The sequence below is a fragment of the Salmo salar genome, chromosome ssa08 (genome assembly GCF_905237065.1).
Source record: "Salmo salar chromosome ssa08, Ssal_v3.1, whole genome shotgun sequence".
Taxonomy (NCBI): domain Eukaryota; kingdom Metazoa; phylum Chordata; class Actinopteri; order Salmoniformes; family Salmonidae; genus Salmo; species Salmo salar.
The window spans coordinates 15,684,101-15,710,196 of record NC_059449.1 but is presented as its reverse complement, the minus strand read 5'-3'; the positions used below and the strand labels follow the sequence as shown (position 1 = coordinate 15,710,196).

The 26,096-nt window shown below is 45.1% G+C and overlaps 1 protein-coding gene across 2 annotated transcripts in view; it reads left to right on the top strand.

The window, feature by feature from the left end:
* Positions 1-256: 256 nt before the first annotated feature.
* LOC106610267 (centlein) overlaps positions 257-26,096 on the top strand; it is a 51,976-nt gene continuing 26,136 nt past the window's right edge. The window contains exons 1-7 of one of the 2 annotated variants that reach the window (XR_006770783.1): positions 257-1,036; positions 3,718-3,760; positions 4,681-4,756; positions 5,118-5,371; positions 13,765-13,961; positions 15,396-15,493; positions 20,660-20,684. Coding sequence is in view for 1 of the 2 variants with exons in the window: in XM_045722845.1 (XP_045578801.1) it covers positions 20,688-20,786; positions 21,445-21,582; positions 21,927-22,112 (423 nt within the window). In the remaining variant the exon portion in view is untranslated. Of the gene's footprint in view, positions 1,037-3,717; positions 3,761-4,680; positions 4,757-5,117; positions 5,372-13,764; positions 13,962-14,430; positions 14,691-15,395; positions 15,494-20,659; positions 20,787-21,444; positions 21,583-21,926; positions 22,113-26,096 lie in introns of those variants that run through there. The other variant, XM_045722845.1, reaches the window with a different exon arrangement.

Below are 26,096 nucleotides of genomic sequence, written 5' to 3'. Positions count from 1 at the left end.
GTCTGTAGCCTCTCTAGGAGGGGGGGGGCTAGCAGTCAGATGTCTGTAGCCTCTCTAGGAGGGGGGGGGGGGCTAGCATTCAGATGTCTGTAGCCTCTCTAGGAGGGGGGGCTTGCAGTCAGATGTCTGTAGCCTCTCTAGGGGGGGTGGTGCTAGCAGTCAGATGTCTGTAGCCTCTCTAGGAGGGGGGGGGGGGGGCTAGCTGTCAGATGTCTGTAGCCTCTCTAGGAGGGGGGGGGGGGGGCTAGCAGTCAGATGTCTGTAGCCTCTCTAGGAGGTGGGGGCTCAGTCAGAATGGGAGTGTTTCAGTAATTTAGCAGATGCTCTTATCCACAGTTTATGGGAGCAATTAGAGTTCAGTGCCTTGGGCAAGGGCACATCGACAGATTTTTCAGCTGGTCGGCTCGGGGATTCGACCCAGCGACCTTTTGGTTACTGGCCCAAAGCTCTTAACCACTAGGCTACCTGCCGCCGTGTTAATGGCCTAATGGTTTGTTTCAACCCTCTACTACCCTGGCCTGCACAGTTACTGCAAACACAGGTCAGAGTAGAGAGAAACACTGACACTACTCTGTTTTCGCAGTTCAAAGTTGACAGGATTTTTCTTGTTTGTAGCTTTGTTTTAAGACATTTACAGTGAATAGAAGGTCCATTAACTCTACATGGCAGAGTACATAGAGAGGTTAGTGGCCCTGGAGACCCAGCTGGAGGGGGCCAGGAGGGAAGCCGGACGCACCCGGCAGCAGCTGCTCCGGCTCAGGCAGGAGCTGGGCATCCTGAGGGCGGCCCGGGACTTCAACAAGAGCCAGAGATGACCCAAGGCTAACATGCTAACAGGGCTGGCCACAGCAGCCACAGCAGGAGGAGGAATAAGTGGAGGGGCATTAGCAAACAGCAAGGTCAAATTCAAAACAGGCATGCGGCCCAGAGGCCCAGCGCGGCTGCACCGCCACCGAGCAGTTGGCCCCAATCAAGCCATTGGAGGAGGAGGCCTCAGCCCTGCTAGGGACGACTGGGAGGACATAAGCGCGGACAGGTACGACACACACACTTTCTCTCTCTCTCTCTCTCTCTCTCTCAGCCCCTCATTATTTTCTAGGGTGGGGGGGGCTTAGCGGCATCGAGGGGACACCGTGCATATGCAAAGCGTAAGCAAATGGGTGATTGAATTTTCAGCGCCTGTCTAGTTGGTATTCAAGAGCCGATGGAGGGAGAGGGAGGAAATGTAAGAAAACGACTGTCAGATCCTTTAAAATATCTTGGGACGTCTTGCTCGGAGCTTATTGACTGAAATGTGCATGCAAAATTAGCCACCTCTGCACACAGAGTTGAACTGGTGCCAAGAAAGCCCGACACTTGATATCTTCGAGTGATGCAGTCATGAGGCCTGAGAATTGACAGTTTGGCAGCTTGATTTAATTTACCGGTCCTGTGCATATTCACCCCTCTGTTGACAGCAACTTAAGACATTCCCAGGCATAGGTTCCCCCCCACCACCCCGACCCCAGTCAGTTCCGTTATCTTGTGACATGTCGATTCAGGATGTGCGCAACCGTTTTTTGCTCCCCACACGAACCCCCCTCTCATTCCTCTCCTCGCCTTAATTTAGTTGGATAAATTTTGAATGACCCTCCTCGGCTCGCTACCAGATGTCTACAAGCTGTTTAACACTCTCCAAATGAAGAACCATCTACAGTAATTATTTCATGTATGTTTTATGCTAGAAAGCCACTGAGCTAATGTTTATTGAGTGATGGTTGGGATGATTTGATTTCAAACACCGGCTACCCGCACCGCTGGCTGATGTTCATTTCTCACAGAGACTCTATTCCCCCCCTCCAGCAGTAGCCTAGCTTCACTTCACACACACACACACACACACACACACACACACACACACACACACACACACACACACACACACACACACTTCACCTCACATCTCCCATGACTAATTCATCTCACTGAAACCTTGGTTACTCACATGGGGACGATGAAACCTAACAGTGGCTGTATAAACCTATGGCATGTTTCTCCCTTAACCTAAAAGGGGGACTTAAATAAAGATATCTTTAGTTAAGTTACCTGTCAGTTGAGGTGCAGTGCTGTTAAAGCCTTCTGTCTCTGATGTCTCAATATTATTATGCCTATAGGTGCTTGGCAAAATGTGGCTTTTCATCCTGCAGAGAATGTGTTAAATACCAACAAAATGAAGATATCAGACTCGTTAAAGAAGTGACTGACAAGCGCCTTCCTCCGTCTTGGTTTTTGACTGTTCTTCTCACTGCCTCTGGCTCGACTTGTGGTTTAAAAGTTTCAGGAAGAAGTACCTTAAGGCTGGCGGACATTTTGAATTTTGACCACATCAGCAGTTTGTTTGGAGAGCAGAGCAGGGCTGAGGCAGGGGCCTCCGGGAGAGTACTGTAGGGGCTAGCAGGAGGTATCTGGTATACAATATATAGTACACCAGCACACACACACAGCCTGTCTCCCGAAGCAAGGCAGCCATGACACGACCAGCACACTATCCTGTCCACTCAGCACATCTGAGACTGATGGAATAGTAGAAGTGCCCTAAACAGGGGGGACGCCCTGCCACAGGGTATAAGATACAGTGATACAGCTCACTCCCTGACAAGGTGATCACCCCCGCCCTGGCTGAGTGAGTGGTTCAGCCCAAAGGCAGTGAGCAGGCAGGTAAAGACAGGCTATCTGAAATACCTGTCAATTACAACAGCATATCATGTAAATACAGTCTATCCAATACATCCAGCATACTGTTATAGTGAGGACTTGACTTGTATCCATATGGTTGGTTTGTTTTGAAGTAGTTATTTATTCCCCTTCCTGTTGCATTGATTACCTACAGTATTCAAACTATTACTTTTGTATGGTAATGTAGGCTAAATGCCTCTCTGTTGCAGGTTTGTGGTATACTGGAATGTTCAGTGCTCAGCACAGTCTGTCAGTAGGCCAGTCTTGGGCCTTAGTGGCTGGGTCCAGTCCTTTCTCCCTCCAGCCCCAGATCCCAGCTCTAGCCTCCACCCCCAGCCTGCGCCCCCCAGCCCTGGGGCCTCTGGTCTGTCATGTGGGAAGGCTGATGGTGATGTGGAGGTCTTTACCTCTGCTGCTCTCACCGCCCCACGTTAATAAAACCCACAGCGTAAATGTCACTGACTTCCACGTCAAAGGTCACTGTCGATAACGGGGGAGGTGGGTGGGTAGGGAGTGGAGGCGTGTGTGTCTCCGAAACCCTTACCGCACGTCCGTCCATCAGATGGGCTCGTCTCGTCGGTGCTCAGCCATGCCACTCACACACGTCTGTCACACAGATCGCACTAATGAAGGCCACTGCAGTCTTCATACATGTTGATACACACTGCAGCACAACTGATGAGCTGAAATTGATTCAGGTCATTTCCAGGAATTCAGGAAATAGATTCAGGAATTAAATTGCACATGGAATGAGATGGAGAAAACAATACTCTGCTTGATGGTAAATGGAACATTGGATATATAAATTGTTATTGAACTTCCATACATGCAAATTAGAAATATTACTGTGGTAATACATATTCACATTCTCTATCTTTTTCCCACCCCTCTGCTCTCTCTCTCTCTCTCTCGGTCTCTCTGTCTCTCTCTCTGTCTCTCTCCCTCTCTGTCTCTTTCTGTCTGTCTCTCTCTCTCTCTCTATGTCTCTCTCTCTCGTGACAGTGGAGAGGAGTACTCTGACAGCCTGGACAGTCACCCAGTCAAGGTGAGTCCATTTGGAGAAGTCTTATCTATTCTTCCATTCACTATAACCTCCATTCAATCGACTAACAAGCCTTTACGCATAATGTGGAATTGAAGTAGTTCATTGAATTTTTTATTGAATTGTTGATTTCATTTCTGAAGAGTTTGTTTGTAATCGGTGAGTCAGTCAGGATGTTGTTAACCTGGGTTTGGCCTAGTAATGCCTAGCCTATATTACGCAGTGCAGTGGCTACTCTGTGCTCTACCTGGCTTTAGGCTCTGCCTCCTCTGTTCTTCCTTCCTCCTCCACCCAATGAAATCAATAGTCCAGGTTTTTCTGTACTTGTTTTTGTCTATTGTCAACTCCTTCACTGTAATACCTGGCAGCTATTCCCCAAAGGGATGTTCTGTAGGCTCTTCTATCTGTCAAATCAGATCCCTCAGTCAGCCACTCCACATGCCCCTCCGCCCGCCCTGCCCATCAGCTCCGCCCAGCCTCATCGCCATGACAGTGGATCCACGCGCGCTGTGTCACAAATCAAAGGGCTTCCGGAAGGCTCCATGTGATCAAACCAGCCCGTGATTAAACCGTACCGGTGCTCCGGGGGGGAGGGCTTTGATGTGACTACAAACGCTCTCAGGCGGTGTCACACACACACACACACACACACCGTGGGGCACAGGGGCAAGGGGGTGAGTGAGCGCGGGGGTGTTTCATCAGGCACCTGTCAAGAGAGTTGTGGCGGTGTAGAGTTGCGTTCAAGTCGACGTGTGTTGTATTAAACACGTTGCGCTGCATTATGGCTCGGTGTGATTTGTCGCGTCGCGTTAAATGCCACATGCTGTGATTCCTGTGTGACACGACGCGGACGTTAACCTGTTGTGCTGCATTAAACGGCAGGGTTTAAGAGTTTCAAAACATTTTGGTTTGTCTTTTTCCAGTCACACAGGTACGCAGCCGCCTCAGAACAGCCAGCGGAAGAATTCTCCAGAACGCAGCCTGATGTTCCGAACCAAGGTAGCAACAACACGTTTTCATGTTTCACATAGATTTTCACAAAACTTTATCAACTATTTAGGGGGGGGACACACCAAAACACACACACTATTGGAAGCAACACCTGATACAAAACAAGATTCTGGTCTCTACACTGTTGTATCGGTTATATATGGAATGGCTTAGTCAGTCTGATGATAGAGTATCACACACACACACACACACACACACACACACACACACACACACACACATACATACGTACACACACACACGTTTGATAACTCTCGGCAGCAGAAATCTAAATGGGGATTGTAAGTGTGTTCACCACTCTCTTGTACATGAACACTCTGAGGAACGCACTGTGTTCTCCTCTTGTTAGGATATAAACAGAGGGAGCCGGGGGAGGAAGGAGGGAAGAGACGGAGTGAGAGAAAGAGGAGGAAGGCCCAGAGGTGCGGCTGCTGCGCCCCCGCCTCTCTGCGCAGACGCGTTCTGGCGCTCCAGCACCACCTCGCCGTTCTACAGACCGCCCGGCGTGATGCCCAGCGCTCCTCCCAGGAGCTGCGAGACGCCAACGAGAAGATCACGTCGCAGCTCGCCCAGAGACTGAACGTCAGCAAGCAGTTATCACAGGTACCACAGACCAGAAGAGGGGAGGACAGGCACAGAAAGAGTGGAACAAACAGAAGAGAAGGAGGGGTAGGGAAAGATAAGGGGGAGAAAAAGAACAACTTCCTTGTTCCCAGTTACTGTACCAACGTACGTTTCCTCTTTTGTTTCTTCCTGTCTTTTCTTTTGTCTTTCGGTGTGTTTCTGGGGGCCCTATCCCTGGCTGCAGTGGGAGCAGCTCCTTTGCCCTTATCATGCTTAATAAGTGTGTTTCTGACAGGCCTGCCCTCGCCTGAGGAGGTCAGCACCACAGAGGAGCAGAGGAAGAGCCACAGAGCACTGAACACACTGCTGCAGTCTCCTGCAATACTATACTATACCCTACTGACTACTACACTATACCCTACTGGCTACTATACTATACCCTACTGACTACTATACTATACCCTACTGACTACTACACTATACCCTACTGGCTACTATACTATACCCTACTGACTACTATACTATACCCTACTGACTACTACACTATACCCTACTGACTACTACACTATACCCTACTGGCTACTATACTATACCCTACTGACTACTACACTATACCCTACTGGCTACTATACTATACCCTACTGACTACTATACTATACCCTACTGACTACTACACTATACCCTACTGGCTACTATACTATACCCTACTGACTACTACACTATACCCTACTGGCTACTATACTATACCCTACTGACTACTATACTATACCCTACTGACTACTACACTATACCCTACTGGCTACTATACTATACCTTTCTGACTACTATACTATACCCTACTGACTACTACACTATACCCTACTGACTACTATACTATACCTTTCTGACTACTATACTATACCCTACTGACTACTATACTATACCTTTCTGACTACTATACTATACCCTACTGACTACTACACTATACCCTACTGGCTACTATACTATACCCTACTGACTACTATACTATACCTTTCTGACTACTATACTATACCCTACTGACTACTACACTATACCCTACTGACTACTATACTATACCTTTCTGACTACTATACTATACCCTACTGACTACTATACTATACCTTTCTGACTACTATACTATACCCTACTGACTACTACACTATACCCTACTGGCTACTATACTATACCCTACTGACTACTATACTATACCCTACTGACTACTACACTATACCCTACTGGCTACTATACTATACCCTACTGACTACTACACTATACCCTACTGGCTACTATACTATACCCTACTGACTACTATACTATACCTTTCTGACTACTATACTATACCCTACTGGCTACTATACTATACCCTACTGACTACTATACTATACCCTACTTGCTACTATACTATACCCTACTGACTACTATACTATACCTTTCTGACTACTATACTATACCCTACTGGCTACTATACTATACCCTACTGACTACTATACTATACCCTACTGACTACTATACTATACCCTACTGACTACTACACTATACCCTACTGGCTACTATACTATACCCTACTGACTACTATACTATACCCTACTGGCTACTATACTATACCCTACTGACTACTATACTATACCCTACTGACTACTATACTATACCCTACTGACTACTACACTATACCCTACTGGCTACTATACTATACCCTACTGACTACTATACTATACCCTACTGACTACTATACTATACCCTACTGGCTACTATACTATACCCCACTGGCTACTATACTATACCTAACCCCACTGGCTACTATACTATACTCTATTGACTAGTATACTGTTCTATACCCTACTGGCTAGTATACAGTTCTATACCCTACTGACTACTATACTATACCCTACTGACTATAATACTATGCCCTACTGACTATAATACTATGCCCTACTGACTACTATACTAAACCCTACTGACGACTATACTATACCCTACTGACTGCTATACTATACACTACTGACTACTATACTATTCTATACCCAACTGAATACTATACTATGCCCTACTGACTACTATACTATACCCTACTGGCTACTATACTATACCCTACTGGCTACTATACTATACCCTACTGACTACTATACTATACCCTACTGACTACTATACGATACCCTACTGGCTACTATACTATACCCCACTGGCTACTATACTATACCTAACCCCACTGGCTACTATACTATACTCTATTGACTAGTATACTGTTCTATACCCTACTGGCTAGTATACAGTTCTATACCCTACTGACTACTATACTATACCCTACTGACTATAATACTATGCCCTACTGACTACTATACTAAACCCTACTGACGACTATACTATACCCTACTGACTGCTATACTATACACTACTGACTACTATACTATTCTATACCCAACTGAATACTATACTATGCCCTACTGACTACTATACTATACCCTTCTGACTACTTTACTATAACCTACTGACTACTATACACTACTGACTACTATACTATTCTATACCCTACTGACCACTATGCTATACCCTACTGACCACTATGCTATACCCTACTGTCTACTATACTATACCCTACTGGCTACTATACTATTCTATACCCTACTGACTACTATACTATACCCTACAGATTACTATACTATACCCTACTGACTACTATACTATACACTACTGACTACTATACTATTCTATACCCTACTCAATACTATTCTATACCCTACTGACTACTATACTATACCATTCTGACTACTTTACTATAACCTACTGACTACTATACGCTACTGACTACTATACTGTTCTATACCCTACTGACCACTATACTATACCCTACTGACTACTATACTATTCTTTACCCTACTGACCACTATACTATACCCTACTGACTACTATACCCCTACTGACTACTATACTATACCCTACTGACTACTATAGTATACCCTGCTGACTACTATACTATAACCTACTGACTGCTATACTATAATCTACTATACCCTACTGACTACTGCACCCTACAGACTGCTATAATGTACTATAACCTCCTGACTACTATACTATAACCTACTGACTACTATACTGTACCCTACGGACTGCTATACTATACCCTACTGACTACTATACTATCATGTACTATACTTTATCCTACTGACTGCTATGTTATACTATACGATACCCTGGGGACTGCTATACTATACCCTATTGACTTCTATACTATAATGTACTATACTGGCTACTATATTATTATACTATACCCTACTGACTACTATACTATAATGTACTATACTGACTACTATATTATTATACTATAACCTACTGACTGCTATAATGTACTATACTGACTACTATATTATTTTACTATACCCTACTGACTACTATATTATACTATAATGTACTATACTGACTACTATATTATTATACTATACCCTACTGACTACTATATTATACTTTAATGTACTCTACTGACTACTATATTATTATACTATACCCTACTGTCTACTATATTATACTATAATGTACTGACTACTGTACTATACCCTACTGACTACTATACTATAATGTACTATACTGACTACTATATTATTATACTATACCCTACTGACTACTATTGTATACTATACTGTACTGACTACTATATTATTATACTATACCCTTCTGACTACTATATTATACTGTAATGTACTGACTACTATATTATTATACTATACCCTACTGACTACTATATTATACTATAATGTACTGACTACTATACTATACCCTACTGACTACTATATTATTATACTAAACCCTACTGACTACTATATTATACTATACTGCACTGACTACTATATTATTATACTATACTGTACTGACTCAACCAACTAGTCTCTGTGAAACAGTGATATTTCTCAAACTGAATTCTTTGTTTGCTACATACAGTACTTCAGTCTGAGACTGCCATCGTTGATGTTGTTTGTGGGGACGTCAAAATGAAGGGTGTTGGATCATATTTAACTCTTCAGAGTGTCAAAGCCAATGATGAATTTTCTAAACGGTGCTTTACCCCCATGTATTCTGGCTCTGGCCCAACCCATTGGTTTCTGGGACCAATCAGACAGTTTAAACTGGATTTCTGTTCTAAAACTCGTCGGGGAGGTACTCAAATACAGAGTCGTCATTGCGGAGAAGAAACTAACATCCGTGGCGCGGTGTAGAGTTTGTGTAGCCAGGCAAATTCTTCTATGACCTGACCTCCTCTTTCGCTCTCTCTCACGGCCTCATACACATACACACACGTACTCTCTCTCACACACACACCAGGCCGTATGGTAGTTAGTGGGACTGGCAGGAGGCCCCTGTTGGGCAGGAGCAGGCAGAGCCCCGACCAGCCCCAACCCACTGGAGGCCTGATTAGGAGTGTGTGTGATACACCCAGGTCAAAGAGCGCAGGATCCCCGCTGTTCTGGAAGTGGCCTCCGGGTTCCGGCCCCTACCTTGCTATCGTAGAATAGAACAGCCAGGGCCCCGAGGAGACCCCAGACACTGGCTCTGCGGCATTAATGACACACACATACAAATACACACACACACACACACACACACACACACACTTACACACATGCACAAACACCTAGAAACAGAGATAGACACACACACACACACACACACTTTTCTCCGCTTGGGCTGACCAGAAAGAAACAGCAATAGCTGTCTTTTACTCCTGCAGTATTAATGCCACTGCAGCAGAAGTTGTCCAAGACTCTGAGCTCTCAGCTAGAAAACAGGGATCATTCCCCCTATAAAGGGCACAAGGTCCTGTGCTGTTGGCTGGTATCCGGCTGGCCCTTGCCTGCCTGCTAGCTCTCTGACTCAGAGTCCAAAACTCTGGCTCTAATTGGCTTAGCCCGGCGCCTCGGGGGCTGTCATGTGAAAAGGTATGATGACAGTGTCAGAGACCGAGAAGTAGAGCTACCTCGTTTGTTTGGCTCCTTAGTGGTGTCCTGTAGTTTCCTGTTACTTCAGTGAGAAGTTGTGTGTTATTGAAATGTGAATCAGGCTGTGTGTGTCTGTGAGGGAGAGAGCGAGAGAGAGGGGGAGAGGTAGCGAGCGAGAGGGGGAGATAGAGAGACAAAGTGAGAGAAGTGGCGTACCCTTTCAGCCTAAGTGGAACACGTGTCACTACAGCACAGTGACACTTTCATCAGTCAATCACACCACGCCAGCCACCTCATCCCCACAGACCTCTCTGTCAGGAACCAGACTGCAATAGCTGTCAGAGACACACACACACACAGAGAGAGAGACACACACTCACAGATACACACACACACACACACGGCAGAGTGCTTTGTTAGGTATTTCCACCCTGTTCCCTCTCCATAATTGCCGTCAGTCTGTAAAACGTGACCCTCTTAATGGTGCTCTCTGTTCCTTGACTTCTGTCTTTGTACTTTCTATTCAACAAGGTGGGAAGGAAAGGCATGAGAAAGAGAGAGTCTGTTAGGAAAATGAAGGATAATTAGGCTACTGGGGGGGGGACGTTGTCCTCTAACACTCTTTTCTTCTCCCTCTCTTTCCTCTCGTTTGAGGAACGAGGGAAGCGACAGAAGCTTAGAGGAACCGCCTCTGGGTGACAGGTGAGATGTACTACGGTAATTTCCCAAAATGTTCCTCCCGCTGTAAAGAAACGTCGGTCACGCATATTAACCGAACAGGGGATCATTTGGGTCTGGAATCAGGTACCTCGCACCCCTCCCAAACCTCCCCCTCTACCTCGTTCTACAATTCAACGTCTCTTCGACACGAACCCAACCCCGTAATCTCCAGGTGTGGATCGGCCCAGCTCCCATCCTGCCCGTAAGAGGCTGGGATTACCACAGGATTAGAGGGGTTAAACAGACACGGCTGACAGGGAGAAGAGGGGTTTTTCTGGGTCTAGGCTTTTTATGCCCAGGCACATGACAGATCCTGGCACTTAAATCCTGGTGACGGACACTATAAAGGTCCAACATAATAAAGATGGGTCCACTGCTGCCTTCAGTTGTCTTTCCAGGAATCTATGGTTCATCTAAAGTCTAGAATCAAAGGTCATGGCTGTTGGTCCTTGAGTTCTATGATGTTAGTATGAGTATCTCTCGTTTAGAACACTAGGTAAGTACTGTGTTGTCACTCTGCCGTGGCTTGAGGTTTCTCTGGTGTTATTCTAGAAGGATGATACTGGTGTTGTCTCCATTTTTAAGGTGTTGTACGTAATTCTGGGTCTTGGTCATGTTAGGCTAGCGTTCGCTTGTTGTGGTTGAGGAACTGAGCCAGGCCAAAATGAGGGAGTGTACTGTACGACTGTGTGTCTCTATGACTATGTGGTTCCTTTGCTATTTTCGGAGCCACCGGCCTCATTATTTATCCTGCTAATGATTCGGTATCACTTGGAATGGCACCAGCGAGACCACTACCCTAGAGAGAAAGAGAGGCGAGACGGGGGGAGAGAGGAACCGAAATAGAGAAAGCGGGAGGGGAGAGAGTGCAAGAGTGGTAGAGGGGGAGAGAGAGCGGGAAAAGAGAGAGAGGAACAGAAATAGACAGAATGGGAGGGAGAGGAGAAAGCGCAAGAGAGGGAGAGTAGTGGGGGAGAGAGGAAGAGCGAGAAAGAGAGAGGGGGGTGAGAGATAAAGAGAGAGAGAGAGACTTCAGCTGGGCAGCCTAATGGTCCCACCATGCATCAGAGTCAGTGTCAGTGTCATCTCTCACCAGACCCAGGGCTGAAAATGGCCCCTCTGAAATCAAAGCCTGTCTTACGGGAAGTGTCATCAATGCCACTCTTAACACACCCATACACACACACACGACCCAGCAGCAGAAGCAGCCCCCCTCTCTCTGTCTCTCTCAGTGGGGATATGGCCTGTGAGCCTTCAAAGAGGAGGAAACCTAAAACAAGAGGGATTCTACTAAGAGGTGTCAGCAGGCAACCAGATATCAATAACCTCCATGTATGCAGAGCAGAGAGGCCACCCCTGGGACTACTGTGGTTTCCAGGATGGTTGGGAGGGTGTGGGGGGGTTGGGAGGGTGTGGGGGGTTGAGAGGGTGTGTGTACCACACATATCACCTTCTCCTTATTTGCGCTACAAAGTGAGCATTATGTTTGATATGATACCAGATCGTATTATTGTGGCAATGATAAATTTGACAACAGAAAAGCATTGAGCACATTGAGGTTGACAATATGCATGCGGTTTAAACCGTTTAGCCCCAAAGCAAATGTTTACCATGTCTGATACGCTGGTACAGTAGGGTAGATGATTATCTAGCAGTATTATCCTACAATTCCTCCCTCGCTCTTACTAACTCTCTCTCTCTCTCTCTCTCTCTCTCTCTCTCTCTCATACACACACTCATACACACTTTCTCGCTCCGCTTCTAAACCAAACCCAGCTCAACTCCCTGCGTCCCAGGGTGCACTCTGATTCTACTGGATGGCTCTATTATGCCTGCCAATCAGGGTTAGAGAATTAGGGCCCTTCGGCCGGCCGCGCGTCAGAATCATCCTCGTCTTCATTAAGATAGAAACAGGATTTAATCACAGTTACCAGTCAGTACGTTACACTGTAGAAGAATATACAGTAACTTTCAAAAAGACTTTCAGTTTGTCCATCATAAGGGGCTGGTTTCCCGGACATAGATTAAACCTAATCCTGGATTTAAAAGCATGTTCAATGATTCTCCATTGAGAGTGATTTATTTTAATCCACAAACGAGTTCACCCTGCGTTCACTTGTTTCACTGCTTCATCTGTACATGCCTAGTGTAGTGTACTTGTTTGTAGACACAAAGCATCTCAGAGTAGGAGTGCTGATCTAGGATCTGTCCATACAATCTTATCTCGGACGATGTAAAAGCCTAAACTGATCCTGGATCAGCACTCCTACTCTGACTCTTTGTGGATCCGTGTTCTGATTTTAACTGAGGACTTGGTTGGTGCTCTGTTAGATTGTTCCTCTCAGGGTGTCCAATCATCATGTCACAGGTCTGGTCCAGCTTTCTCACCACCTCTCACTGGATACACAGACAGAATAACAACAGAAGTCATGGTCAAACTTTCATTTTTACTTGATGCCACTACAGCAGTAGCAGGTATACTTTCAGACTCTCCCGTTATCCTTTCAGTCACATTTTCTTGAAGTCTTTTCTCAATCTATGAGTGCTGCTCTGACAACCTAGTGTACGTTCTGACCCGCTTTAGTTTTTCAATCACAAAACAACAATTTTTGTCTTCCTATTTTTGTCTTTATATGTATGTTGCAGGTCCAGGAATTCTAGTTTACATGACTTTTCCCTTCACGTTTTTCATACTACAGGTCCAGGTATCTAACCTTATATCCTGCAGTACTTTCTGACTACCTCTCTCTCTCTCTCTGCTCCCGGTGTGTTTAATGGTGTTCCCAGACGCTGACCTCTGACCTGGCGGGTGTAGAGCAGCAGAAGAAGGTGCTGGAGATGGAGCTGGAGCAGTGGAGGCAGATCCACAGGACCAACATCCCCAGCAGCTCCCCTCTACCGCCCCCCAGCCCCTGGAGACCCCCAGCCCTGCTGTCCTCAAAGCCCTGGAGGCAGAGGTCAAACAGCTCCACACTAAACTGAAGGTTAGTGGTCAGACGATAGAGGAAGCAGGAGTTCACTGCAATAGATATACAGTATTTATTTGTATCATTCAACCTTTATTCATACAGTTGAGTCAATTAACAACTAATGGTGGCCTGTCAAGAAGAGAGCACAGCAGCAATATAATTTATGTTTCTTTATTTATTTGACAGGGACAATGCACACATTGCTGTAAATGTGCCAGATTTAGCCAGATGGCTAGTTTTCATCTGTAGTTCCCTGGGCAGATAGATAAAACTAGGGCCCTGACATTAATTAGCAATGCTGACAGCTTCAATCATGTCAGAAACAAGATTCAATTTAACAGTCCTTTAATCTGAATGTTAAAACCAAAAAGTATCTTCATTTATTTTATTTTAATCTTTTTTTAGTCTCATTCTAATAATATTATAAAAATGTCCACAGAGCATTTTATTTTACCAATGATTTATACATCACACCTTTTAAAATCATATTAGATTTACCAATGACAATTACCCAGTGGTTTCCTATTATTTGATATGCCAGGGAACACCTGTCAGTGAGGTGAGAAATGGGAAACAACAGCGTGGATGTGAGGATGTGTCCTCTGAGTGGCTGAACCCTCCGAGGTGTCAGTACGATGCCGTTATCAGCCCTTCATTAGCTCACTCATCAGTGTCATCCGCCATTTTGCTACTGTCGTTACCAAAGGCTGACGAGTCAGCTGAGGTGATGGTGGAGTGTGAGAGGTGAGGAGGGGGAGCAGAGAGAACAGTGTGTTGGGGGGAGGGTGTGTGTGTGTGATCTTACGAGTTTCCGCTGGAGACCAGAGCTCCTTTAAACCCAAGGGAAGATGCACACACAAATATCTATCATTCTCATGATCACAAGCACACCTGTAGTCACGGGCCACAAGGGTTGTGTGCGTGTGTGATGTGTGTGTGACGTGCACCAGAGAGACTTTGACACAACGTTGTCCTCTCTCTCTTTGATCCTGCAGTAGAGGCATACTGATACCTAGAACCAGAAACACACACAGAACATACACAACAAATATATATTTGTAGCTTTTTTACTTGACAGGGTTCTCCTTTCCCATCATTCCTCTACATATAAGCTGTGATTCACCAATTCACTTCTATTCCATTTGTATTTGAATTTAATTTAATTTAAGGAATTTACAGAAATATATTTATACACCACATATTCTCACATGACAAAGACAGACGAGGTTTAAAAATGGATCCGTACACAATCACAATCTCCTCCTACTTCTCCTCAACTGTGTAAATGTATTATAAATCTCTTTCTGTCACTTCCTGTCATCCTAGTGTCTGCACTTCTAATGAAAACACATGCTGCTACATCTGACCTGTCACCGCTAGTGTCACAACACCCCAGGTCTCTGTGGCGCACACGCTCACACACTCTGTCTCTCTGTCTCCCATTCTCAGAGCTCCAAGGCGGAGGTGACGAGGCACACGTTGGCTAACAAAGCCCTGCGAGCCCAGCTGCTGGAGAGAGAGGAGAAGCTTAGAGAACTGCAGGAGAAGTCAGTACAGAGACCTGCGCTCTCTCTCTCTCTCTCTCTCTCTCTCTCTCTCTCTCTCTCTCTCTCTCTCTCTATCTCTATCTCTCTCACTTTGTTTCTCTCTGTCTGTCTGTCTGTCTGTCTGTCTGTCTGTCTGTCTGTCTGTCTGTCTGTCTGTCTGTCTGTCTGTCTGTGTTTCTATCATTCTCTATCTCTCTCTGTTTCTCTCTCTCACTCTTTCTCACTTTGTTTCTCTCTGTTTCTCTCTCTTTCTCTCACTCTCATTCTCTGTCTGTCTGTCTCTCTTTCTCTCTCCGTTTCTCTCTTGCTCATTCTTCCTCCTCTCTGTCCCATCTGCAATGTTTGATTCCACCGTGTGGCAGCTCTCTGACTGCTGCCCTGCTCTCCAGCTCAGCTCTGAATAGTCTCTGGGGGGTTTTCTGTTTGTGTGTTGGTGCATTCGTGCGTGTTTATCTGTGTGTGTGTGTGTGATTTTATTTTTCTGTGTGTGTGTTAATGCCATGTATGTTGTGTGTGTGTGCCCTGTCGTTCATTGTGTGTTGAGATAAGATGGAGGGTTTTGATCAAAGAGAAGGTTATTGATCCAGTGTGTGTGCCGCAGGAAGGATCAACTCTGCTCCTCGTGACACAACACCACAGTGGCCCCCAGGCCCTCTGTTAATGACTTACATAGTTGAAAGAAGTGAAACTACCAAGCTGTGATCGATGAGCATGTAACATGTTAAGAGGTCTTGGCAATTATCAACTTATCAAACTTTACATTTATCTTCTCAAACAAAGGCAGAATGGACTGACCTGTTAGTTTATTTCTCTCTCTCTCTCTCTCTCTGCCCAATATGATACTGTAGTTCACTGTTTTCCTTTCATCTTCTATAATACATCCAACATGTGTGTTCAGTGTGTACAGCGATTACAGTGGTGTTGTGTGTGTGTGACCAAAGCGCGGGCAGATCACAGCGGAGACAGAGCGAAGATCCCTCAGCCGGTTTCCGTGACAACATCCCTCATATCCATTGGTCCCTTCTTCTTCTTCTTCTATCGCCATGGCGCTACCCTAGCACCTCGCCACATGCTCGACGGGGTGTGCTTCTCTCAGAATGAAAGACATGTCTCTACCAGACGTCTCTGAAATATACATCTCAGTACACACCAAGGGGCCAGGCAGGCTGCTCCTCGGCAACAAAAAAAAGTGAATTTCAAAGTAAGAGCGCATGTCCTCAGTCAATATCTGTCATCCAGGCCCCTGCTTTATTTATGAACCTACTTCTTTCATCTCCAGCGATCCTGTTGTCTGTCTGTCTGTCTGTCTGTCTGTCTGTCTGTCTGTCTAGCAGAGACACATCTATGTTTCGACTTCTCCTTTGTTTTTTTAACACATACAGATTATCACGGACGCATGTTTGACTAGTGATAAAGTGGAAAAACAGGAGATAAAAGAAACTAACAGTGGGGTGAAAATGTTAGTGATCATGTTAGTGATTTGGAAACCCAAATTGGTCTACATGGACAAGTTCTGGCCTGGTTTAGATCTTATCTGTCGGAAAGATATCAGTTTGTCTCTGTGAATGGTTTGTCCTCTGACAAATCAATTGTAAATTTCGGTGTTCCTCAAGGTTCCGTTTTAGGACCCCTATTGTTTTCACTATATATTTTACCTCTTGGGGATGTCATTCGAAAACATAATGTTAAATTTCACTGCTATGCGGATGACACACAGCTGTACATTTCAATGAAACATGGTGAAGCCCCAAAATTGCCCTCGCTAGAAGCCTGTGTTTCAGACATAAAGAAGTGGATGGCTGCAAACCTTTTACGTTTAAACTCGGACAAAACAGAGATGCTTGTTCTAGGTCCCAAGAAACAAAGAGATCTTCTGTTGAATCTGACAATTAATCTGGATGGTTGTACAGTCGTCTCAAATAAAACTGTGAAGGACCTCGGCGTTACTCTGGACCCTGATCTCTCTTTTGAAGAACATATCAAGACTGTTTCAAGGACAGCTTTTTTCCATCTACGTAACATTGCAAAAATCAAAAACTTTCTGTCCAAAAATGATGCAGAAAAATTAATCCATGCTTTTGTTACTTCTAGCCTGGACTACTGCAATGCTCTACTTTCCGGCTACCCGGATAAAGCACTAAACAAACTTCAGTTAGTGCTAAATACGGCTGCTAGAATCCTGACTAGAACCAAAACATTTGATCATATTACTCCAGTGCTAGTCTCCCTACACTGGCTTCCTGTTAAGGCAAGGGCTGATTTCAAGGTTTTACTGCTAACCTACAAAGCATTACATGGGCTTGCTCCTACCTATCTTTCCGATTTGGTCCTGCCGTACATACCTACACGTACGCTACGGTCACAAGACGCAGGCCTCCTAATTGTCCCTAGAATTTCTAAGCAAACGGCTGGAGGTAGGGCTTTCTCCTATAGAGCTCCATTTTTATGGAATGGTCTGCCTACCCATGTGAGAGACGCAGACTCAGTCTCAACCTTTAAGTCTTTACTGAAGACTTATCTTCAGTAGGTCCTATGATTAAGTATAGTCTGGCCCAGGAGTGTGAAGGTGAACGGAAAGGCTGGAGCAACCGCCCTTGCTGTCTCTGCCTTGCCGGTTCCCCTCTCTCCACTGGGATTCTCTGCCTCTAACCCTATTACAGGGGCTGAGTCACTGGCTTACTGGTGTTCTTCCATGCCGTCCATGGGAGGGGTGCGTCACTTGAGTGGGTTGAGTCACTGACGTGGTCTTCCTGTCTGGGTTGGCGCCCCCCCCCCCCCTTGGGTTGTGCCGTGGCGGAGATCTTTGTGGGCTATACTCGGCCTTGTCTTAGGACGGTAAGTTGGTGGTTGGAGACATCCCTCTAGTGGTGTGGGGGCTGTGCTTTGGCAAAGTGGGTGGGGTTATATCCTGCCTGTTTGGCCCTGTCCGGGGGTATCATCGGATGGGGACACAGTGTCTTCTGATCCCTCCTGTCTCAGTCTCCAGTATTTATGCTGCAGTAGTTTATGTGTCGGGGGGCTAGGGTCAGTCTGTTACATCTGGAGTATTTCTCTTGTCTTATCCGGTGTCCTGTGTGAATTTAAATATGCTCTCTCTAATTCTCTCTTTCTCTCTTTCTTTCTTTCTCTCGGAGGACCTGAGCCCTAGGACCATGCCTCAGGACTACCTGGCATGACGACTCCCTGCTGTCCCCAGTCCACCTGGCCGTGCTTCTGCCCAGTTTCAACTGTTCTGCCTGCGGCTATGGAACCCTGACCTGTTCACCGGACGTGCTTGTTGCACCCTCGACAACTACTATGATTATTATTATTTGACCATGCTGGTCATTTATGAACATTTTAACATCTTGACCATGTTCTGTTATAATATCCACCCGGCACAGCCAGAAGAGGACTGGCCACCCCTCATAGCCTGGTTCCTCTCTAGGTTTCTTCCTAGGTTTTTGGCCTTTCTATGGAGTTTTTCCTAGCCACCGTGCTTCTTTCACATGCATTGCTTGCTGTTTGGGGTTTTAGGCTGGGTTTCTGTACAGCACTTTGAGATATCAGCTGATGTACGAAGGACTATATAAATAAATTTGATAAATAAATTTGATATAGGCTCCGAGTCGAGTCTCTCGACTGACACTTCATAAATACAAATCACTCTCTCTCTCTTGCAGAAGAATAAGTACTACTATAGTAGCTATCCCCCATTCTTTTTCATCCTTTGTTCATCCTCTGTTCATCTAAAATACATGTTCCTGACGTAATTAGCATTATTAGTGTTGGGGATGAACAGAGGGAGCTGTGTGATGTGGCTGGGCTTCTCTCTAATGCTGCTGCTCTTAAAGTCAACAGAGACAGACGTCCTAAAGGTTCAATATGGCTTTTCTCATTAATGGTTCAATCCATTGGGGTAACCAGGGACCCTATGCAGCAGGTCCCCCCGGCCAGACTCTCCTCTCTCATTTAATTTAATGTCACTCCAATAAGACAAGCTCTCATTTATTTGGCCCAGTGTGCCCCCAGGCTAACGGCTCTATCGAGGGAGACAGGGACATTTACTTACACAAAAATATGAAAGGCACTTGCCCCTGGGTTGCGTCATCTGTTTATTTAGAATCGAAGCCTAGTCCGTAATATGCGCAGGTCGAGAGGAGAAACAACAAAACATATTTTTCAATATAAACCTGATTAATTAAAAGGAAACACATCGGATCTTTAATTATATCATTCCATTTGTTCTTCCGATTCCCCCCCCAGCGGGACCCCAGAAGGCCATGAAGACGGTAATATTTGCCTTTATGTGAAAAAAACTGGAGCAAAACATGTAAAGAGAATAAACAACACGCTAAGCCGTTTAACTGAAAGAGTCTTTTAAGATGAGGCTCTAAAGAGTTACGGGAATATTAAGGTTGTCGGGGACAGGTTTTGAAATGTGAAGTGACACGTCGTACATTTTAGACACACACACAGCCAAGCCGTTTCAACAGCGGGCCCCCAGTGTCTCTCTATCTAGTTACTGTCAGAATAGTCAACTAGTCAAGTAAACAAACTCTTTTGGAGATGATTCCCCTCTGGATCGTTATCTACAGAATCACGTCCCCCTCCCCAGTCGAATGGGTTTTCATGTGGCGAGGACAGTAGTGGAACAAATACATCAACAACTGTGTCTCTTTTCATGCTATTTGGATGTGTTGAATTGCATCTATGTTAGTGTAGATCAGACTGTTACTGCAGTCTGGATGTTAGTGTGTCTCAGAAGATTTAGAAGGTCATTTGTCAGAAATGTTCCACAACTGATGTTGCACAACATGCATAGACATTCCCCACTAGTCTAGGAATCAGGAATGTATGCAGTCTACAAATGGGATATTATACAGCCATTCCTATTTTCTGCAGCATCCCCTATCAGCATGGGATTGTCAATATATTTAGTTGTCATAATGAGATGTGATGGAAGGGGAGCGTGGGGACACGGTGTGTGTGTGTGTGTCTGCTTCTGCGTGTGTTTGCGTCTGCATCTTTGCGTGCATGTTAATGACCTGTGTGTGTGTGTGTGTGTGTGTGTGTGTGTGTGTGTGTGTGTGTGTGTGTGTGTGTGTGTGTGTGTGTGTGTGTGTGTGTGTGTGTGTGTGTGTGTGTGTGTGTGTGTGTGTGTGTGTGTGTGTGTCTCATTCCCAGGGTGATCCACACAGAGAGAGACGTGCACATGAAGAGGCAGCTGGTGGAGGACGTGAAGACCAGGATGAAGTTCTTCCTGGAGACTGAGAGGACACACAGAGGACTGGTGGAGGAGCTGGAGAAGAAAGTAGGTCTCAGTTAACATCTCACACCACATGGTTTAATCACACGCAACAATGACTTAGCATAATCAGATGGCATAAAATGCATTTCACTGGCACGTTTACAGTCCCGCCGGACTTTATGGTTTTCCTGTAGTCACAACAACAGTTCAGATGGCACGTTTTCATCACATGACGTCATCTGCTGGCAAATTTAACAATGAATCGGTTATGCATGTACTATATGTCATGAAAAAACCACTAAAACACCATATACACCTAGCCTTGATTTACTGTAGCATGGGCTAAAGAAAAACACCATATACACCTAGCCTTGATTTACTGTAGCATGGGCTAAAGAAAAACACCATATACACCTAGCCTTGATTTACTGTAGCATGGGCTAAAGAAAAACACCATATACACCTAGCCTTGATTTACTGTAGCATGGGCTAAAGAAAAACACCATATACACCTAGCCTTGATTTACTGTAGCATGGGCTAAAGAAAAACACCATATACACCTAGCCTTGATTTACTGTAGCATGGGCTAAAGAAAAACACCATATACACCTAGCCTTGATTTACTGTAGCAAGGGCTAAAGAAAAACACATTCAAACATCTTTGTTATGTTTAAGGTCATCTCAAGTTCTTCCTCCTCTCTCCCTCTGTGTGACGTCCAGGTGAAGACCTTGACAGAGGAGGCCACTAACAGGAAGGCCTTTACAGACTCTCTGAAGAGGAGGCTGAGCGTAGCCACTAAAGAGAAGAGTCAGTATGAGACGACCTGTCAGGATCTCAAGGAGGGCCTGGACAAGAAGGTAGCAGCACTATCAGTTCAGGCTCACCTTTCTAGTAGTGTGTGTGACGTCCAGGTAGACAGCAGTGGTAATATTGCTGTTGCTTACACACAGGCTGGGATCGTTCTATTTTGACTTGGTAAAAAATAACAACATCAAGCTATTTGATAAGGTGGATTTTATACAATTCTCCTTCCCATCGACAAGCTGGGAGAAGTACACTAACAGAGGTGGAGATTGACTCCACAACGCCTTCTTATAGCGTAATTTCCAAACCCATGTATTATGATATAATCTCCCTGGGTTGTCATGTATAGGAACAGCATGAATGGAAATCTGATATCATTCTCTCTCCCTCCTTGTAGGAGCAGTGTGTGGAGGCCCTGCAGGCCCGTGTGAGGGCCAGTGAGCGGGCCCAGGCTGAGCTGGAGCAGACAGCCTCCCGTCAGATGGAGGGTCTGGCCCAGCAGAGCACCGTGGCCCTGGAGGCCCTGCACAGACGACTGGGCCTGGCCCACACACAGCTGGAGCAGCTACAAGCCTTCACTAAGGTACTGGACTGGGTTACAGGGCACGGGTTAGAGGGCAGAGGTCAAATGTACTGGGCCAGACACAGCACAGCACAGGGGTCGGTGGTCACTGTCAAAGACATGGATATACCAGGGTCGTGTTCAGTCGGGCACACCGTAGATTTAAAATAAAATAAAAATAACTGGCTCCCTCCGCGTTTCAGTCAGTTTTCTTCCGTTTGGTGCCTAATGAACATGACCCAGTTTGACAATCCCGGTCTGAGATTAGCCTAGTGCATCCTAATATAACCGTATTAGGGTTGTGATATGCCAGTCAGACGAGGGACTGCTAATTAGCCTTGCTGCCATGGCATGTTCCCTTCACACAAAGACCTAATAACCATTGTAATATGACGTCTCTTATTCTAAATTCATTAACATAATTGCCTCTGAATCAGTCTTTAATCCGACCATCAAATTGAGTCATGACATTGGGTGATGTGAGGGCTGAGTGCTTAGTCTGTGCCAGTGGAGGGCATAATGGGGGGTAAAGGCCCTGCCAGTGTGTGTCTGCCCAGTGGGATTGGAGGCCAGGTCTGGCCTGGTCCCAGTTCTAATCCAACTGCCTTTCTAGTGGTGTGTCTGCCAGGGCCTGATAAAGAACCTGTCAATCACATCGTCGCCGTGACACCCGCCCATCAGCTCTGACTGCAGTGTAGAGGGGGAGGGGCTTGAGAGAGACCGCGATGTTATCCCCTCCCTCAGAACTAGTCCAGGAGACAACATGGATACCATTGTGGTCATCACCAGCTCTTTGTTCTCCCTCAAGACATTTGTTTCACTGGTCAAAATAAACTGAGCAAACTGTTGTCAGGAAGTTTTTAATAATAGGTTGCCCATCTTTCTCTGTCTCTTTCTCTCTCTCTCCCTCCCTACCTTTCTTTCCTGCCCTCTTCTCTACCCCCACTCCCTCTTTTCTCCCCTAACAACATCATCCTGTATCCTATCTTTACCACTGAGCCCTTTCCTTCCTTGTTCCCAGAACACTAGGGCTGAGTTGTCTGAATGTCTGGGCCACTGTTGGTGAGCATTCACATCATTCAAATCATTCCCATCATTTTATGTTTCCTGAAAAGAACAGGAGGCCTTTTGATTGGCTGACCTGCCATCCAGAGGAGATTTACTGCTGTCATGTATTGATCAGTGTCGAGGGCTTCTGTGGCCTTCTTCTGTTGTGTACTCTGTTTGGTTGGACCCCGGGCTCCTCTACACCTCTCTACCAGCCTCAGGCCATGTTCCACCTCTGTTGATGTGCTAAACACTAAACAGTGGCCCTGGACTGGCTGCCTACACTCACCGGCTTAGGCTCAGACACAAAGCTGGACACCAGATTTGGGTTCAAATACTATTTCAATTATTTCAAGTACTTTCGCATACTTTAGAAGTAAGTATTCAGCAATGTTTGATTTGAAAATACAAGTAGTTGAATATTGGAATGTATTTGGAAGTATACTTGGAAAGTATTGGTACTGAACACAGTTAAACAGAACAGTAATAGTCTATATCAGTATATATCTATGAAGGTGCCATGTTCACACTAGAGATGTCTGAATTCACTCAACCACATATTGTGGTCTACTGTCCTTTACAATCCCTGTCTGTGTGTTTTCAAATGGCCATTTTCTCAGTCAGTCCTTCCAGACAGTTGTTGTGAGAGTGTGGTCTTGTGAGAGTGATCTAAACGAATGGGGGTAGTTATTAGAGAAGGACAGTGTTTCCCTGCTCAGTTGATCTCCATCTCCATCTCCATGTTGTAAGCCTCTGCTGTCTAAATTGGCCCTCTGGCTATGGTGATTGTGATACTAGGTTTGTCAGGGTAAGAGCTGTGTTCGACTGACTCGACCTACACACACACACACACACACACACACACACACACACAACACACACACACACAATAGTGTGAGATACAATTGGTCTCACTTTCATATATACACACTACTTCTCTCTCTCTCTTTCATTCTTTCTCTCTCCCTCTCTCCCTGGGCTTAAAATGAGTGATGAATTCACCCCTTAATCTCTTTCCAGATTATTCCACACATTCAGGGTTTGGGTCAATTGATTGTAACCCTTGACTAGCGTCAGTAAATATCTATTAGGGCTGTAAATAAAATAATAGGATCTCTGTCAGTTTCTTAATGAGCTGTGTATTCCTCCAGGACACAGAAGAAGTCTCAGCACACTTAAGGAGACCAAACCCAGTTTGGTCTATCAGGAAAATGAAGATAGCTGTGGTATATCAGACCGTATACCACGGGTATGACAAAACATTTATTTTTACTGCTCTAATTACGTTGGTAACCAGTTTATAATAGCAATAATGCACTTCAGGGTTTGTGGTATATGGCCAAATATAGCACGGCTAAGGGCTGTGTAAGAACAGCCCTTAGCCGTGATACAGTTGAAGTCAGAAGTTTACGTACACCTTAGCCAAATACATTTAAACTCAGTTTTTCACAATTCCTGACATTTAATCCTAGTTAAAATTTCCTGTCTTAGGTCAGTTAGGATCACCACTTTATTTTAAGAATGTGAAATGTCAGAATGATTTATTTCAGCTTTTATTTCTTTCATGACATTCCCAGTGGGTCAGAAGTTAACATACACTCAATTAGTATTTGGTAGCATTGCCTTTAAATTGTTTAACTTGGGTCAAACGTTTCAGGTAGCCTTCCACAAGCTTCCCAAAATAAGTTGGGTGAATTTTGGCCCATTCCTCCTGACAGAGCTGGTGTAACTGAGTCGGGTTTGTAGGGCTCCTTGCTCGCACACGCTTTTTTAGTTCTCCCCACAAATTTTCTATAGGATTGGAGGTCAGGGCTTTGTGATGGCCACTCCAATACCTTGACTTTGCTGTCCTTAAGCCATTTTGCCACAACTTTGGAAGTATGCTTGGGGTCATTGTCCATTGGAAGACCCATTTGCGACCAAGCTTTAACTTCCTGACTGATGTCTTGAGATGTTGCTTCAATATATCCACATAATTTTCCTACCTCATGATGCCATCTATTTTGTGAAGTGCACCAGTCCCTCCTGCAGCAAAGCACCCCCACAACATGATGCTGCCACCCCCGTGCTTCACGGTTGGGATGGTGTTCTTCGGCTAGCAAGCCTCCCCCTTTTGCCTCCAAACATAATGATGGTCATTATGGCCAAACAGTTCTATTTTTGTTTCATCAGACCAGAGGACATTTCTCCAAAAAGTATGATCTTTGTCCCCATGTGCAGTTGCAAACCGCAGTCTGGCATTTTTATGGCGGTTTTGGAGCAGTGGCTTCTTCCTTGCTGAGCGGCCTTTCAGGTTATGTCGATATAGGACTGGTTTTACTGTGGATATAGATACTTTTGTATCTGTTTCCTCCAGCATCTTCACAAGGTCCTTTGCTGTTCTGGGATTGATTTGCACTTCTCGCACCAAAGTACGTTCATCTCTAGGAGACAGAACGTGTCTCCTTCCTGAGCGGTATGACGGCTGCATGGTCCCATGGTGTTTATACTCACGTACGATTGTTTGAAACAAATGAATGTGGTACCTTCAGGCGTTTGGAAATTGCTCCCAAGGATGAACCAGACTTGTGGAGGTCTACAATTTTTTTTCTGAGGTCTTGGCTGATTTCTTTAGATTTTCCCATGATGTCAAGCAAAGAGGCACTGAGTTTGAAGGTAGGCCTTGAAATACATCCACAGGTACACCTCTAATTGACTCAAATGATGTCAATTAGCCTATCAGAAGCTTCTAAAGCCATGACATCATTTTCTGGAATTTTCCAAGCTGTTTAAAGGCACAGTCAACTTAGTTTATGTAATCTTCTGACCCACTGGAATTGTGATACAGTGAATTAGAAGTGAAATAATCTGTCTGTAAACAATTGTTGGAAAAATGACTTGTCATGCACAAAGTAGATGTCCTAACCAACGTGCCAAAACTATAGTTTGTTAAACAAGACATTTGTGGAGTGGTTGAAA